An 18,533-nucleotide genomic window follows, 5' to 3' on the forward strand; every position below is an offset into this window, starting at 1 on the left:
GTCCCGCTCAGCAGTACTACAACACCTTCATGTCTACAGTAGAGGAACTTTACGAAGGCAAATTAGCCCACTTAGGGAAAGTGTCCCAAAGTTGCTCATACTTCCCATGATCGCCATGAAAGGCCTGATGGTTGCAGGCAGGAAACTTGGAGACAACCTCTCAGTGCATCAGGGGACCGGACTCTAAAACAACAAACTGCTAACCCGGTCGGAAATACAGTTCAGCGGTCTTGAAGAGAGGCCTCTTCATACACTTACTGAACAGCAGGTATGATGGGGCATGCCTGGTGTTTGGGATAAGCTGTTCCATGTTCTGAACAGGTGTGATGCAAGAGGCCGGCACAGGACAAAAATATATTTCTATGGACAGGTGATAGCATACAAATATTCTATGCGTTAGTCAGTAGGCACGTGCCATGCTCCGGACATCGAGGGCGCTAAGGTAACACCAAGCAGACACAGGGACATGTAATAGGTAGCAAGGAGGCAGGCGAGCAAAGAAAACCATGATACTACTACCGCACAGTGTGAAATGGTAGCAGTAACGCCAACATTCGCACTGTCAGGAGTCCACAGACCATCAGTAACAGCTCGTGCAGCACGACAGGAGCTGTGCAGCACTAGCATCACGGAAAGGATGTTGCTGCGGATCAGCACACCACATGTGTACCATGTCGAAACCGGATGTTTCACTTCTGAATACGGGAGTCTCTACTGTCATTGTGGGAAAAATAAAATGTCTATGTTAGGATGCTATATTAAACCTATTATGTACGTTTTGGTAGACTAAGGTGAAGTTTAGTACTAATGTTATATAATTGCATTTAAAATCTGTAAAATGCATTTTATAATTCAATTAATCTGTTTCTTTATAACTCATTCAGTATTCTATACGTTACTCCAACTTATCGATTCTGAATGAACCTTCGATTATTCACTATTAAATACCCACGCCTGCCTAGTTTAAGAGGGGCGCCTGATTTTAACACCGAGTGCAGTTTGAAGAGTTGCGTGTTTTCCTGACCTTCTTCTGTGTCGCGAGCATGTGCTAATGTTTTATGTCTATATCCTAAGTTCTATCCACATGGAGGAGGTGGGGCGCAGCGGCCAGGGTATCTGACTCCGGAGCTTGGGGTTCACAGTTCGATCGCCGGCAGCAGGTTAGCCCAGCACCATGTGACTCTGGGCAATAGCTTGCTTAATCTTCCCGATGGCCCCTAGCGCCGGGTCATCTCTCCGGAGGTAGCTGTGAGCTTTACAAATGCTGGTATTATCATTATTATCTGTAACGCCTTTGTACGCAATGACCATGACCGTCAAACAGTGCCAAACTCCTGAACACGCATTTGCATGCCTGGGAATTCTTAGTGTTAGGGGAAATGTACGTTTTTTGTCTACACTAGTGTATCCATCCCTTACCTGCTGAGCCTCATTTTGAGAAGGATGTGCACTGTTATCTCGGGCGCACAGCGCTCTGCCACACTGGAGTTCAGTCATGTATTATAGCAGCGCTCAGCTTGACAGCTGAGGAGCTGCTATAATGCGTGATTTTGCATTTCAGAGCGGTGATGCGGACCACCGCACTGAAATGCGTTAGACTAACGCCTGATGCGTGGTACTTGGCAGGGCTGCTGCCAAGTACATATTTGTCTAAGAAAGCACTTTGAATCCTGGAATCAGGCTTTGATGTACTGGTGGAGTGGTTGGGTGATATAATATGCATATTATTTTGCCATTTTATATAGCGAAAACTAGCCCCAGAGGTATTGGAGGGCTTTTCTGGACCACTTGTAACAATACTCAAGGGCACATTTAATTATTTATTTCATGCACTGGGAGATTAAGTTATTTGCCCAGATTCACAGCATGTTGAACCAACGCTGAGACTGGAACCTGATTCCCCAGTTAGCTCTGGTGTATTTTAAGCAATTTTGACACATGAAATTGGAAATGTAACAACCCAATATTTATTTACATTCGCTTGGTTACCCTTTCCACCTGTAAAACTGTCTAACAAACTGATGGATGTATAGCTCAATGACTTAAACAAGCATGACTTTCCTGCATGACAAATTGCAGGTTTAAGTAACTACGCAAGTTGAGAATTTTAAATGGTGTCTCTATCTGTTGCTCTGTGTAAGAAAGTTTATCACTATTAAACTCGCACTGTTCATACAAGCTTCTGAAATAGCAGATGAGCAAGAGAGGCAGGATAGTTGAGATGCGTCTGTGCAAATGTGTGTGACAAAACTGCACTTTTCAAGTGGTTTGGTCACACTTCTTCTAGGGAAGCTCCGAGCTCACAATCAGCGTAGGCATATTGGAATTGTATTTATATAGCGCTTACTACCACTAACGAAGCATCAAAGTGCTTTTCAGAGAGTAGCACACCACTCATGAACCCAAAAAGGATTAGTGCTGGATTAGTATAGGGAAATATGAGAGGTGGACATGTGAGTCTGTTATTTGGATTTAAAAGGATAGTAGAGGGACAGAAAAGCGAAAGGTCTAGATTCTAGAAAGTGTTATTTGGGAGAGGGAAAAGTCTCTAGAGATCATAGTAGCAAAATGAGGTTTGGGTACATAGAGTTTGAGGAGTCCAGGTCAAGCAGGCTAGATGAAATAAATCTTGTGCGCAAGGCTATTGCTAAAGATTCTTCTCATACCACATTAAAATACTTTCTAAAACTATGGGTAGGTGTAGTGAGAGAGAGTACAGGCCAATACGCTCCCAGGAACAGATCCGAGGTTTTTATTTGTCTAGTTACTGCCACGAGTCGCAGCTGCACCCTAAATTGTACAAGTGTTGGTCAACTGCATATTATTTCTGGAGAGCAGAACTTATTTTTATCTTCATACTTCGAACGAGACCAAGAAATCCAAAAGGAGAAAAGGGGTTGGAGCAGAAAGATCGGAAATAAAGGGTGAAAGTATGGGTAAAAAATATCCAGCAAGAATATGAGAAAGGATTTGTAGGTGATGGAGGAAAGAGGCGTGACCTTCAAACAGCATTAGGCTTCCTTAGGTTTTGGAATGCCCAGCATTTGGCATCACAGGTGGCTTGCTTATGAGGAAAATCCTGGACTTCAGCATCTACTTTTTTAATTGAGCAACTGTGATTGTTTCAGAGGAGTGTCCTTTGGATTAAATTGTGCATCTGTTGTTCTCCCCTCCTACCAACTGCCCCCGTACTCTGGATCACAATTGGGCATACAGGGGGTGGAGGCCTCGGGTAAATAGGCAACCATCAGTTCATAATTTTCATTATCTGCACCTTTCTTCCAGTGCTTGCAGTGCACCTTCCATGAGCGGTGCTTTGAAGTATGAGCGATGCATCAAGGTCATTCGGTCATCAGTAAATGATTTCTTTAGAAACTGTTACAAACATGCATATTTAGCCATTTTCAACACAGACATTTCGTAAGCTTTAAAGCTTCTTTTCTCAGATAAAAGTTGATTAGATTGTGCAACAATTCTCCCTTTTTGCAGATAACAGAAACTGAGCACCACTGTAACAAATGCCTCTATTTAGAAAGGTGAACGATTTTCCCTGAGAACGTTTGACGGGAATTGTTCATTTGGAAATAATTTGTATGTCAAAAAATTAATGCAAAGCAGCTTAACTCTATCTGTTATCAGGCTGGTTTAGTCTGGTGGTTTGCGGATTGTGCAGAAAATGAGCATAGGTAAAGAAAAGGGTTACGGAGGAAGACCACGCCCCCCCCTCCCCCCAAACCAATTCCCATATTACAGAGAAGCCATGTCTCTCTCCCAGGGAACATACCTTTAAAGTTTATCTCTGCTGTCCCCGACTCCCCTAGCAGCCAGTCGCACTGAAAGGCGAATAATTAAAATAGATGAAAGACTGATCCTATTACTAACACATTTCTAGCACAATAAGTCAAAAATAGCCCAAAATAATTTATAAAGTAGCCCAAAATGTAGCAGCCCGCACAAACCAAAATGTTACCGCACAACTGAGGAAAATATAGTCCAATTGTGCGTGATCTAGCCCAATCTGGCAACACTGGCATTCGGGTATCGGTTTCCTGACTTAGTCCTGCAGGGAGAGCTGGGAATTGTAGGCGATTCGTGGCTGAATCCTGATATCATTTTGAACTTAGAGGTACGGAAGAGGAGAAGGAAAGGGCAATATTGAGAGCCTGTTCGACTGCCTGGAAAACGTTCTTGAGAAACTCACACACCTGTCAAAAGAATTGACATATGGAAATATTTCCTTTCATTTACACAGCCTGTGGGGAAGAAGTACAGACAAAGTAGTTAGCTCCCTTTATCAGCAACTATGAATTCTCTCTTAAGTTCATGTGGGGTTGATTACAGAGACAAAAGAAGTGAAAAGCATTCACCACGACAAAAACCAGCAAAGGAGCACAGGCAGGTTGCATGACAATGTTCGTATTCTGTGTAAATTCTTGTCAAGCACTTAAACATAATAAAAAAAAGGCAAGAAAGCCATATTGCGAAGAATAGTGTGATATATGGAAGACCTAAGTAATAATCAGTATTGATTCATTTGTATTTTTTTGCAAAAAAACATGCCTTACTTCCTCCCTAGAGGTGAGCAGATGGATTGTTTTCACATGGCCGGGTCCTTTGACAAGCATCTCACAGAACCGCAAAAAGTTATACAACTGAAAAATAAAATAGCATGTGGTATTTCATAAAATTGTAGAACCGAAGTTTAATAGTCATTCAGTTAACATTCATAAACTACATTCAAATCCTTCACCTGGTGAACGTGGCGGACGTACGGATCCTCTACCCACACTTCTGTCAATGTCTCATTAATATAGGGTTTGAATAGGTTCTCGTAGCTGAAGCCTGTTCCGTTTTCCGGTATTTTTATTTGATTGTGATATTTCCCCTCTGAAAAAGGAAAGACAAAACATGCAATAAAAGTACCTCAATTTAAAAACCATCATCGAAAATAATTAGCTGCTTCTAAACTACACACTTGGAGGAATGTATAAACCTAAATTTGCCTAACACACATAGCCTTATTTCTGGTATTAGGAAGCATGAATTTGCAGGCCTTCATTGTTTTGGGTTCCCAGTAGTATGCGACGTCTGAGTTACGTCCTGGACATTGGGTCTGGTCCAGAATTAAGGACATCAAGTCTATCAGTGTAAGGAGGTGCAAGTTCCTAGGTTATTGGTCTACGGTTTTACAGTTGAGCAGCAAATTGGACGGAAAGGATTAAACTACCCATCCATATCTGTCTAACACACAGAGGAACTGTACCATTGCTAGAAGGAAGCGATCCAGTGTAGTACAGTCAAAATGAAAGGTCCATTTATAAAAGAGGTGTAGGAAAGGGCCCCTTTTTGACGTTGTCACCCCCACTTTTTGCCTGAAATTTTATGCAATTCCGAATGAAGGACACAGAGTTCCTGCTACCTAGGTCCCCAGTGCCACTGCTCTTTCACTAAAACAAGGTACATTTTTATCCAATTGGCAACGCCTTTAGCACCCCCTTATGTCGCTAGTAAATGGTACCCCTGGTACCTAGGGCCTGGGTACTACAGAGGGTCCCTAAGGTCTGTAGCATGTATTGTTCAATTCTAATGGACCTACCACCAATCCCATGCAGACTGCTATTGAAGGCAGCGTAAAATGTTGCAGACAAATGTGAAAGCACGCCATGGCCACATGGCCAGCCTGTGTGTCATGCCCACAGACACTATATTTATGTAAGTCACCCCTACAACAGGCCGTACAGCTCTAACACTGGTTGCATTATATTACATGTGAGAACATATCTGCAAGAGCAGATATGACTCTGTGCTGTCTAGTTCAATTGCTAGATAGTACAAGTGCATAAGGGAGCCACCTTAAGTATATGTACCGGGCACTGGTCATTACGAGTTCCCCAGCTTCATGATGGCTCCACTGAAACCTATGGTGTTTGGTATCAAACTCTCTCTTGTAATAAATCCATACTGATGCCAGTAGTGGATTTATTAAGATATGCGCCCAGAGGGCACCTTAGAGGTGCCCACTGAAAACCTACCACCATCTTAGTGTGCTGGCTGACTGGTATTGTTCAGCCTGCCACCATACATCTGTTTCCGACCCCCTGCAGGTGAGAGCCCGCACTCTCTGAGGCCAGAGACACTGCCTGCTCTGGAGGAAGGTGTTCACACCTCCTCCAGCAGGAAGGCAAGCGAATCTGCATACCAAGGCCCGACTTCAAAGTCCCTGCCGCCTTTGATCTGCGACCCCGGCTTCCCATTGACCGGAGAGATGCCACACCCTGCCTTAAGGCCCATTTGGCACCAGGACAGGTGGGAAATTAGCTATGCCAGCCACACCCCTGATGTGCTCCACAATAGAAGGGTTCCATTTTGATTTTGGTGGAATTAGGAATTGTGGGATAGGGTTATGCCCACTACTCACAGGAAGTGGTCATTTAGGGGGTGTAGGGACCCCAAGGGCAAGTAGCCCATTTGGTATTACTCTTCAAGTAGCCCATTGGCTATTACCCTTCACTCCCCTTAATGGCCCTAATTTAAGTATTTAGGTGACCACCTGACACTAGGAATGCAGATTCCCCTGACACAAGAAGAAGGACCAAGCAGAAGAGGCAAGAATTGCAGACTACTGGTGGACGTTGGCACAAAACCCAGCCTGACTGCTCCTGCCCTGACAAACTGACTCGTACTGCAGCTGTGCATCATCCAAAAGCCTTGGAGGGCCTCAGCACTTCGCCAAGCCGTCAGCATCTCCCGTGAAGTGGAGGACCCACATACCTGCAACTTGCAACCACGGACCGCAACGTCCGGTTCATTGTTCTGCTGTTCACGGGGTCCACCCATGCAGCAGTCTCCCAGGAGGAGGTCACTGTGCTCCAGGAGGTGGGATCTGTTTCCCGAACAAGTGAGAAGAGGCCAGGACCAACCACAGCAACCCGGCACCAATACCCAGGGCACAGACACCTTGCAGTAACCAAAGCTGGTTTGAGTCTAATCTGGACTCCAACACTGCAAATACCGACCAGCTGATGAGGGACGTCAGCATCGCAGAGACCAGCACCAAGAGTGGCCCAGCTGTCCTGTTTTGTCCCCCTTTGCAGGTCTAACCGAGAACCGCGAGTGCCTGTGCCGCATGGGCCCAGATGAACAAACCCTCTACACCAGAGATCCCATGCCTGGGTCCCCGGCAACCAACTGTGCTCCCTGCTCCCAGGACCCTCACAAACTGAGCCCCCTGTTGGAAGTTCCCAGACTTGTCCCCAAGTCCCCTTCTGCACCTTAAGTCTTAAAGGAGACCCCCGGAATATGATTGCAAGTACCCGTATGTAGTATGTGTTTCTTTTCTCCATAGGAAAAGCATTACTGCGTAAAAACGCATTTGTGTGAAAGTTTTACTTCCCTGTAAAAATTGATTTCATGAAAAGTACTTACCCAATTACATAGTGTTTGGTCTTAAAATATGTATATAAAAATGCCTGTTCTTTTTCTAAAAATGGTCGAGTTTTTCTTCTTGAGTGTGTGTCTCATTTACTGACTGTGTACAACAAATACTTAACAATACCCTCTGAGGGGGAGGAGCTACGCTGGCAAACAAGATGGCTGCTTAAGCTCCCGGCTCCGCCGACATCCATATCCTGCCAGATGATCCTGTCCATTATCCTGTTTTAACGCCCTACCTCCGTGTAGATGAATGTTCCGCACTCTGATGGTGTAATCCTGAACTTCTGATCGGCTTGTTTGACGGAGTTGCGTCGAGTCTCAGTTTGCAGCCTAGTCCAGCGGGGAAGCCGGGGCCTCGAGTATTTGCATAGCCGGGTTGTAGTTCAACAACATCGGCTGGGTGATTCCAGCAGGGTCCGGTCCATCGAAGTGGAGGTTTCTTTTTCGCCCGGATTTGTCGGCGATCATTTGCCCACTCAACTTCGAGGGAGGAGTGACTTCGACTGTGGGTTGTGGTCCCCATCCCGCGGGCCCGGGTTTTGGCTCCCGCTGGGGTTCGGGGACTTGCCTACGGTGTCGACGGGCGGATTACTGCCGCATATAACGAAGAGTCCCCCTCCGACGCTGCCCGTTCCTGTTTGTTCCCCCGGAGATACCGGATTCACCGGGAGAGGTGATTATGATTGATACTGGACGAGAGATAACGGACCGAACGGAGCATGAGCCATCGCTTAGGTCAGTAATGGCAGCGCTCGGGGCATTTCATTCGTATATGGATGCCCTGATTCACAAAATGGATACGGGCCTATCTGAGATAGTGTCTGGGGAACCGGACCCTGCTCCACTACTGGAACAACAACCGGCTGCGATTCAAGCGACGGCCATTTTGATTCTGTGCGAGGACCCCGTGAGGCAACGAGAGTCGAAACCCTCGTTTGGTGCTTTGGAGAACTGTATTCCCGAGGACATGAACATATCGCTAAGCCTCCCATCATTGCTGACTTTGGATGTATCGATTGACGTTCCCATATCGGAGACTTTTGTTGTTGATTGTTCTTCCACTTTGTCTTCATCCTTTTCTTCCTTTGTGACTGAACGATTGCGGGAAAAACTACATTGGGACTATTCATCCATGAGGGCGCTTTTTTGTGTGGCTGAAGCGCCCGTGGACTCATTGACTGCGAGAAGTAACAAACTGATTTCTGTTGGATTCCTTTTCCTCTTTGACTTTCTTGCTGGCATATTAGTCTCGCTGGGAGGGGTTCGATGGATGGTCCGGAGGGGTCAAGGCTGAGATCGATTGACCGGGGCGATTGGTTTGGCTCAATTGGGTGTTCGAACTGCAACTGTTGGACTTACGTGAGGCTGGGCGGTGTATTGTGGCTCCCCCTAATTTTCTTCTACTATGGTCTCTGATACACTTCATTTTCATTATAGGGGGTGCTGATCTCTGGCAGGGGAGGAAAGGGGCTGGGAGCCTATACGGATATGCCCTCCCCCATGCTTTTCTCTTTTTTCTTCTTTGGAACCTAGTTAGTTGGGGTGACAGGCACCCTGCTAGTTGGGGTTAGGCAACAGCCATATGCAGGGGTGCAGGGTGAGGGGATGGGTTTATTATTCTCTTTGTGTGTCCTTTTCTTCGTTTCTCTTTCCTTAGTCTTAATTGGTCTTTCCCCTTTTAAAATAATTGGTGACATATCCTGATAATTTTCAATTCCAATGTCCGGTGGCCTCGCTTCTTCTATTATCCTGTTTCTATGATGTGGGCGGGATTGGATGGCTTGTGCTTAAATAGTTTTTTGATTGTATTGTCGAAATAGCTGTTTTGGGCTTATCAACGCAGGCGCATCAGGGATCCTCCTGTTGCTCCAAGTCTATCCTGTCAAAGTACCTATCCAATCCGTTATTGTGTATGAATGTATGGCGCCGGATGTATCTATTTTTTCTTCTTGTTTTTTAAAATAATAAAAAGATTTATTAAAAAAAACAATACCCTCTGATAAGTTTAAACTGCTTGCCAACACTACCACAATAGAGAGCATTTGGGTTTATTAATTTAAACCCATTAAGCCAATAAGAGTTGTTTGCACTTTCTACATAATGTACCTCTTTTTGGGTACACTGCATAAAAAGTCAGCTTCCTACACGAGGTTTGCAGCTCTTTCCTGAATCCCTAGATTTAATATCACTGAAAGGATAAGGCACATTATTCCAGAAAATTTTCCTGCACCTTTCCTCTGTGTTTCTTCCTTCTCATGTAGTTTGTGGATCAGGACAGATTATTCTATTCCTTCCACACACTAAAGAAAGAGTCAATGTGCCAGTCCTAGAAAGGTATGTGGGACCATTTCACAAGTGGCCCTTGAGCAGTGCAACATTTGGTCTTTTTCATTTGTTGCCAATTAACAACCGGGTCGGGGTAGCAGGATCCTGGTTTCTGAAGGTTGCAGAACAGTATGGATGCCTTTGCCAACAAAACACCCTTGCCTTCTAGCATGCCTGCATTCAGCTTTTATAGGCATTTCTAAAATACACACATAAGTATTAAGTTTTCCTTTCTTTTTTCCTAATTCCTGGATGCTTAGCCACACACATTTAAAATTAAAATAAAAAAAATCTTCAACACTCTTGATGCCATCTACTTCACCCAGGTATTTTTTTTACACCTACCTCTCTAATCATGCCCATAGTGAGCATATCATCTGTGATCTTGCATTTGCCTTTTTTACGAATATATTCTCCATTTATAAAACATGCAGCTTTAAGCTTTATAACGCTGCATATTCATCTATCTCTTACCTCACTTCTCAAGCCAAAACAAAAGAACACTCACACACTTGTTCTACTATGTCTCAGCTATTGCCTTTAGCCTCCCAGTCTCAGCTATCATCTGCTCCGGTCATGTTCAATGCTTTCCTTCATCTTTCTCATCTCCTCACACCTCAGATCCTCTTCCATTTCAGTTTCCAATTTTTGGCCTGTATTTTTTAATGTGCCTATGGCTTTCCACCAAACGACCTTTTTTGCCTTGTTCATTATATAAATCAACGATGTACCTTCTGACACCCTTTTGATCAACTTCAAAACAGAGACACGTTCATTACATGTCATAATTCATTGTTCTTGGCTTTATTTTGAACTCTGAAATCCCAAAGGATGAGGATTGGTTTACACTGATTTGAAAGTGTTAGGCTAGGTTTAGGAATCCATTGAGAAATGTTGAATTGTAGCATCCAGCAACCAAGAAAGGATAAATAACAAAATGAGGTAATCTTTTTTCTGTAAACTGAAGATCTTTTCTGTGCATGGCGGCCAAATAAGTGATTTCTCAGCATGACTTTTTCACTAAAGAGTCCCACTCTTCCTTTTACCAGGAACTTTTCCAACATCTGGAACTATACAATGTGGTCTTCCGCAAGTTGGTCGTCAGTTTGAAGTAAGGGCACTCTTTTTATTTATGCCAATCCCTATAGCTGTTTCCCACTCATATACCACTGGACTTTTCGTTTTTGTCCAGTCATGGCTATTCTTAAATGCATGGACACTACATGCCTGGTGTCTCCTACTATGATGCTCCATTCTGCCGGGACTACTCTAAATGTTCCTGCTAATGGACTCCTGGCCTGGGGAGAAGAGGATGAGTGACAGGGGGTACCCTTGTTGCATGCCTACCTGAAGTCCCATCTGTCAGATTTCATCCGACCTGTTTTCACCTTCGCTATATGGGATTCTTACAGTAGCTTCACCCAGCTATGAAAACTAGGCCAGAGTTGAGTTTAATGCTTTGAATATAGTGTTCCCACCCTACAGTATCAAAATCATGTTCGATGTCAAAGGCTGCAGCTACACGTTCCTCTTCATTGTGCTGGTCTTTTTAGAATTACAATGGTATGTATAAGTGACATAAAGCCTGTCTGTTGTTAGTGGACCATATGCAGGAGGACTATTAAGAGGTAATTCAATGGTGGTTTACTGAATATTTTTAAGTCCACATTCAACAGGTATATCTTGTGGGTTTGTTTTGGGCTTCGGGACTAAGGCAAGTAAAGCTTTCCTCAGAATCTAGGACCTTATTTTTCATATGAACCTAGGCATACGGTATGCAAATTGTCAATGAATGTGGCTGTCACTATTTTATAGAGTTCAATGGGTAACCGGTCTCATCCAGATATCTTTCACCAGCATCTCATTTTGTTGTTGTAAAGGACTCCATTTATTCTTGCTTTTCTAACTGAGCTTTCAGTTCTTTCTTCATTTCTAGTTTTGGAGAAGTTAATGGTTTCTGAGAAGTTTCAACTATCTTCTTTCCTAGCTGGTTGTGTACAGTTATTTAAAGTAATTTCAAAATATCCGTGCTGAGGCCTGTCTGAGCGTGTTGCCGCCATCTGGGGTCCAGTCTCATTTCCTTTCACCTCTTAATAGCCACGCTAATAGTTTACCTGATTTGTCCTCTTCGATATAGAGATGTTGCCTGAAGGATATGCAAGAATATTTATCTAGTGATGTATGTAGCTCCAACCACTTGAGTTTTAGTTCATGCCATCTGTTCCTTGTACAATTTCTTTTTGCAAACTTGCTCTTTTGTCCTCAGTTTTGATTATTTCCCTTGTACGCTGGGATTTTACACAGTATGCCTGTCTTATGCTGTTCCCTTTTAATGTTACTTTAATTGCATCCCATTTCACTGCCCGGGGCAATTTAGATCATTCGTTTTGTATAAAATAATTAGCTAATCCTTCCACCACATGTTTGAACTGTGGGTCTGTTAGTGATAGTTAGTGCCCTCTCTAGACTATCGAATTATGTGTGAGAAGTGGTCTGAAAGTATTCTGCCTAGGTATTCCATTTCATTCAGAAATGTATGAGCTCTTGGGATGACGACATAATCTAATCTGATGAATGTATTAAGGACAGAAGAATAGAAGGAGCATGTCTGTGTCGTTGGGTGCAGCAGTTTCCATTTGTCTACCAAGTCAAAATGTGATATGTCTTTTAATTGACTCCATTATACTCTTTCTATGACTTCTTGGGTTCCACCTGGTTACCCTGATAGTACACTATTGAGGCCTAACGACTGTATTGTTGGAAAGTCGGCACATGTGGCTATCAGGTAGGTCACTTTTAAGAAGAACATGGAGTCTGTGGTAGCTTGGGTGCAAATGTTTAGTAATCATATCTTGTGACTGTTCAGTAGTCCCACTATTATTGTTTCCCTTCAGTATGTATATATGCGTTATTTGTACACCGTAACCTTAGCCAAAAAGGCAGCTGAGTTCTTACCAGGGTCAAAGGCAAGCATACAGTCTACAAATGATAGAAGAGGTCGCTTGTTATTGTATTGTTATTTAGTGTTCTTTAATAAGGTGTGACTGACTCTTATGTAAACTGAATTAGTGCTGGGGCATTTCTTATCGATGTGGGCATGTTGTTCCAGATCCTGGGTGCATACATGAAAAAGGCCTGATACCTTTTATTTTTCATGCTCCTTAGTCTCCAGTCTGATGGTGGCCTGCCTGTGGGTGTGCAGAGAGACACCAGAGATGGTGAGCTTGTCCACAGGATAGCGTAAGTGCTAATCATGATAGCTTTGTAAATGTTGCCGCTAATTTTGAAGATGATGCGGGCACAGCAAGGGAAGGCAACGGAGTTCCACTGGGATTGGGGTGATGAAGTTGTATTTCTTTCAGCCCGAAACGAGAAGTGTTGGGGAACATAGCATGCCCTTAAGGGGTGCCAGTGTGGGGTATTGGGAGGTCATGGAACAGGGGTTGCCACAATTCAGATGCAAGAGTATTAGTGTCTGAACAGCAGTTCTGAAGTCACTTTCTGGAAGAAACATAAATTTAGATTTTTTTTTACTAAAAAGAAACAGCTGGTACTAAGCTGTTGTGTGTGCTGGCGTTGATACATTACTGTATGGAAGTTTTCTTAGCGGTTCTGATGAGGTGGTGGTGTGTGTGACAGCGGTTTTGAATGCGGCATGGTCTGCCGAGATCTTGCTGCTCCTCCATCTTCTCTCAAGCCGTCTGCAGGTGCGGCTGGATTCTTGGAGGACGGTGGAGAACCATCTGGCTTTCTCAGAGGATTGCTTGCAGGAAGGTTCCCTGAGGGGAACCAGTGTGTTGGCACAGTAAAAAATCCATAGGTGGAGGTTGTGTGCGGAGGCGTTGGCATCCATGGAGAATGCTGTGGGGTTTTGCAGCGAGAAGTGCCAAGTTGGTCTTCGGAGACCTTGATCCAGCTTCTGTGTGGGTGGCGGGGGGTGCAGTGGTGTTCAGTGGGTTTGGGGAAGGAGAAGTGGATGCAGTGGTGGTCAGTTTAATGTAGTTCGGACGGAGATGTTGTTGCTTGCAGAGAAGACAGGGTCCAGCGTGTGTCCTGCTGAATGGGTTGGAGAGGTAACCAGTTGTTTGAGTCCGATGGTGGCGAGGTTCTCCAGTAGGGATGAGGTGTTGATGGTCGTTGAGGTTCTGTTCAGGTGGAAATTGAGGTCACAGAAGAGGATGTAGTCAGTTGAGACGAGAGCGTGGTTTGCGATGAAGTGGACTATGGATTCACAGGAGGGGGCACGGGTCCGGGCGGTCTGTAGGCGAGAGTGCCACGAGGTGGTGTCCAAATTGGTCTGGACCTGGAATTAGAGGTGTTTCATGTCAGATGAGTGGTTGTCGGAGCTAGTGGTGAGGCGGAGTGTGTTTTTGTGTACAAAGTCGATGACTCCTCCCGGTCGATTAGTGCGGATTTTATGGGTGATTTGGTAACCGGCAGGGATGGCGGTGGAGATGTCTGGGGCTGAGATTGGGTTCATTCATGTTTCCGTGAAGGATACATCAGGGGAGATGGAGTCGAGCAGTTCCCAGATCTCCACGCCATGTTTGTTGAGGAAGTGTGTGTGTAATAGGATGCAGCTGAGGTGGTCGAGTCTGGTTCTTAGGGATCGTGCGGTTGGTGGGTCTGGTGTGTGGAGGCAGGAGAAGGTGCATATGTGGCAGGTGAATGGGCCTTGGGTGGAATTTGGCGAGGTGGTATACAGTGGTTTATTTGGTGTATGAGGCGTGGAGGATGCTGACATTGTAGCAGAGACAGGTATGGAAACCAGGCTTTGTGGCGCTTGGCAAGGTCCAGGCATGGACAGGCACAGACGGGCTTGCCTTTGGTTTGCACAAGGCAAGAAATGCTGTTAGGCAAAAAGTGCTGTTTGCCAAACTTTCAACGATTTAATTGCAATTCATGAGAAGTTACCTTCTTCCTTGATACCCATCCTTTTATATTTCATTCCGCAGTATCTATACATGTCTCTGAAAGGAGGGAGATTGGCACAGGAAAGTAGATGGTAGTCAAGTGCCCTTGATGGGAGCACCAAGCAATGTTTAAGGACCCAATGGTGAATCAAATTGGTCTAAGTCAGTGTTCAGAGTGACCATGGATGCCGAGAGAAGGGTATGCAATGATGACAGCATCATGGGGTATATCTGAAAGTGTCAGTGTGTGAGCATGTTTTTTGTGGTGTCCTGAGCACCTGAAGGTCCACTGACAGACTCTGGACATGGTATCACCCACTGAAGATGACGGTGTCTTGATCTACACTGAAGCCAAACCATGCAAGCATAATAAGTCCTGGAAATCTGCAGATAGAAGCATCCCTGATAGTTTTGAGTAAAAGGGGAATATCCTAGTATTTCCCAATGGCGCAAAATTAGGCGGTACAGTTCCCAATAAAGGTGTTAAAATTAAACAGGCCTTTCGTATCATTTACTCACTGTCCACCACTGGGGAAGGGTCATGAAGGTCACTACCAGTTACAGGGCAGGGGCTTGGTGGCAAGTTGAATGGGGTGTTCAGGTTCGAAGCAGATGCAATACTTCACTGCCACTGGCCCATTCTGAACCCTCTTGTAATGGAGTTATTTCTGCTTCCAGTCCAGGTCAGCTGGACTGTAAATCCTCCTCCCTTCAAGGCAAGCTTTAGCATCAGTCAGGTCACTTCTGCAGGGCCTTTGCAATACTTCCTCTCTGTCAGGGCAGCTCCTCTACAGCCAGTCCAGCTTCTTGCCATCCAAGCAAGAGCACAGGAACTAAATACTTTTTTCTTGTCCTAGGCTAGAGGAACAAGAGTTTTGATTCCTTGCATTGTGCTGTGCTCTGTATTTGTGTATAGTGCTTTTCTAGCATTAATGCAGGCTTCAAGTTCTGTCGAAACCTTCTTTGCTCTGTTGCAAGTCAAGACTTGAGTGCACAGAGGTAAAATGTTCTGTGCAGGAAACATTTGGTGTTGTCAGTGAGAGGTGGAGAGCAACTTCAGTCCTTTTACAGTTCACTCAGCTTGGCATGGCTTTGTCACAAAAAGTGTCAGGTTGACAAATACCTTCATTTGGGGGCCAGTGGGCTTAGGGATTTCTAGAAAGTTTCCTTTATAAGCAACAAACTGGCATTTAGTAGGCATTCAATTGTTTATGTGGTATTCTCTTCCAGGGAAAGTCACAGGTACCAAGGTCTGATGCATACGGGGGTGGCTGTCAAGTGTGGAGAGAACTAGGGGTGGGCGTAGTTCGCGAAGTAGCGCTGCGAGAAACTGTGCGAAGTGCACTTCGCACTACGCAAACTTCACGTAGCACTACGCGAGCTGCGTAGTAGCATGTTCGCACTGTGCAAGATGCATTTTCAATGATTGCACAGTGCGAACAAGCATCCGGCATTGTGCAATAATTGAAAACGGCATCTTGCACAGTGCGAGCTGTAGTTTTCTGCCGCTCGAGTAGATTTTTACTCGATCGGCAGCTTTCTCAACGCGAACTGGTAGTTCTCATCGCGAGCGGTAGCGAGCATGCACGACCACTCGCAATGAGAAACCTGACCTCCCCGCGTTGAGAGTCTCGCCGGGATGTCATTTTGCTTGCTTGCGGTCGCGAAAATGACGTTGAGGACCACGAACATGCAAAAAATGACCGGTGCACTATGCTACGCTGCGCTACGCATGTTCGCACTGTGCTACGTGCAGCTCGCGTAGTGCAAAGTTGCACAAACTACGCGAGCGTAACGTAGTGCTTCGCCCAGGGTTAGAGAAAACCATGTTTTAATGCTTTCCACAATTCCAAGTGGACTAACAGCTTTCTTATTAGAGGAGAAGTAGGTCTCAGTTTTGGGGTCTGTACTAAAAAAGCTCATGTGCAAAACTAGATAATTAATAAAGGTGCCTCTTTGAATCCGAGGTTTCTTTTGGTGTGATAAGTTTAACGTTTGTGATGTAGAAAGGTCAGACCAATCACATACAGTGTTTGGTGTGCAATGCAAAGGAACTTGAATGAGATAGTAGTTTGGCAGCTGTGAGCAGGATCCTCGCTAAACCCATAGCATATTGTGTTGGAGGAGTCTAGCTAGAACAGTACAAGATCAATGGTAGCTTCACCTCATTGTGGGAATCACAGTAATGGAAAAGTGTATCTTGAGATAGTCATGGTGTACAAGAAAAATCTGGATACCCGATTCATCCGATGTGATAATGTGCATTAGAGTCTATGATGATGAGAGATGTGCGACGACCCCTATCCAACAGGCTTATAGTTGGATACTGGACCATCTTCTGTAGGTTAAAATGCATGTTTGTGTTGAGTTTCAAATGGCTGCAGGACATACACTTATAACTGCAGGGTGGACAGGGCTGAGACAAAAGTCAAAAGGTTTCTATAGCTTCATGATAAGGTGTGTCAAAGGAGGCTGAAGGTTTTGATAATATTCAGGAGAGAATTGAGGGATGCTTTGGAGAAAACAAGTAAGGTTGCACTGGTGGAACTTTGGGGAACACCTACTTAAATGTTAATGCTGGAATAGAAGAAGAGAGAGAATTTCATGTATTTTTCTGGAAACTACAGGAGATCCTTAGCTTCTTCAGCAAGAAACGCAAAGTTTGATGGTGTACTATATGAAAGGTTGTAGAAAAATTAAGCAAGAAAAATGCAGCTACTCCGTTCTAGTCAACAGAATGATGTTTACAACCAATGTAACAATTGTTATCGCTGAGATTTGCTAAATCAGAGTGTTTCAATAAAACTACAGTTGTGGACAGTATAAATCAAAAACACAAAAAACAGTTATATTCAAAATATATGGTCTGAGTATTATGCTGAAAGCACTCCATGTGACTTTGTACTTGTGCAGTTAAATTCAAATGTTCCAAACCATAGTATATAAATGTACAAAACAGAACCTACCCTCTTTTTCTTTCTCGAGATGCTTTTTAATTTGTTCTGCCCTGTCCATGTAATCTGTAATTTTCTGCCTGTAGTGTGCTTTCTTGATGTCTTTTGTCCCTGTGAAATAAGACATACATACAATTACAAAATGTTACCAATTTTAATCCATATTTTTAACAAATAATAAACACACAACAAATAGCAATTGTGAAGCCTTTCTCTTTAAAAGCTGTACCAATACATATTTTAAAAACATCCTCAAATGTATACACAACCTAGTCTCAAAATTGCCAAACGAGTATTGCATTGTGGGGTATCACTCTTATATAGGGCTTTCCTAATCATAATTGGACCTCAAAGCATTTTCTGGTGTAGGACGAAATAACAGCAAAATAATGGGACCCCCTCTGAAACTTACTTTTGGCCAGGGAAGAGAGAGGACAAAATAAACAGTGTAAAGAGAAATTCCCCTATGGCCTTATAATTACATATGCGACATAGTTCAAACTATAGTGATATATCTAAATAGAATCCCAAATGACACATAAATTACATGAGCAACTATTTTTTCTTTACTTTCTTTTATTCATTTACTTTTTTTGCGCATGAGTTACCTTCATTTTCTACTTTTTTTTGTATTGAACATTTTCATCGTATACAAAATCAATAAATACTATGCATCATCAGAAAAAAATTTTTTTTAAACAATACTAAAGGAAAAAACCCCGTTATCCACACATACAACAACAATCACTCACTATTCATACATACTTGATACTGTTACCCACACAACATACAATACAATCAAACGTTTTCTGTGCATGAGGTAGTCCAGATGGCTTAGAGGACTAAGTACGCCAGGTCTACGCGTTTCGGTGGATTGGCACCACCTTCCTCAGGACCCACAGATTTT

The 18,533-nt window shown here is 43.9% G+C and overlaps 1 protein-coding gene across 2 annotated transcripts in view; it reads right to left on the reverse strand.

The window, feature by feature from the left end:
• Positions 1 to 18,533, reverse strand: part of MITD1 (microtubule interacting and trafficking domain containing 1) — a 96,368-nt gene that overhangs the window by 20,840 nt on the left and 56,995 nt on the right. Inside the window, exons 2-4 of one of the 2 annotated variants that reach the window (XM_078658150.1) lie at positions 17,639 to 17,737; positions 4,751 to 4,887; positions 4,566 to 4,652 (exon numbers count right to left, since the gene is read on the reverse strand). In XM_078658150.1, the coding sequence (XP_078514276.1) occupies positions 4,566 to 4,652; positions 4,751 to 4,887; positions 17,639 to 17,737 (323 nt within the window). The remainder of the gene's footprint in view (positions 1 to 4,565; positions 4,653 to 4,750; positions 4,888 to 17,638; positions 17,738 to 18,533) is intronic. The other variant, XM_078658151.1, reaches the window with a different exon arrangement.

This window comes from Lissotriton helveticus, chromosome 8 (genome assembly GCF_964261635.1).
Source record: "Lissotriton helveticus chromosome 8, aLisHel1.1, whole genome shotgun sequence".
In the NCBI taxonomy this organism is placed as follows: Eukaryota; Metazoa; Chordata; class Amphibia; order Caudata; family Salamandridae; genus Lissotriton; species Lissotriton helveticus.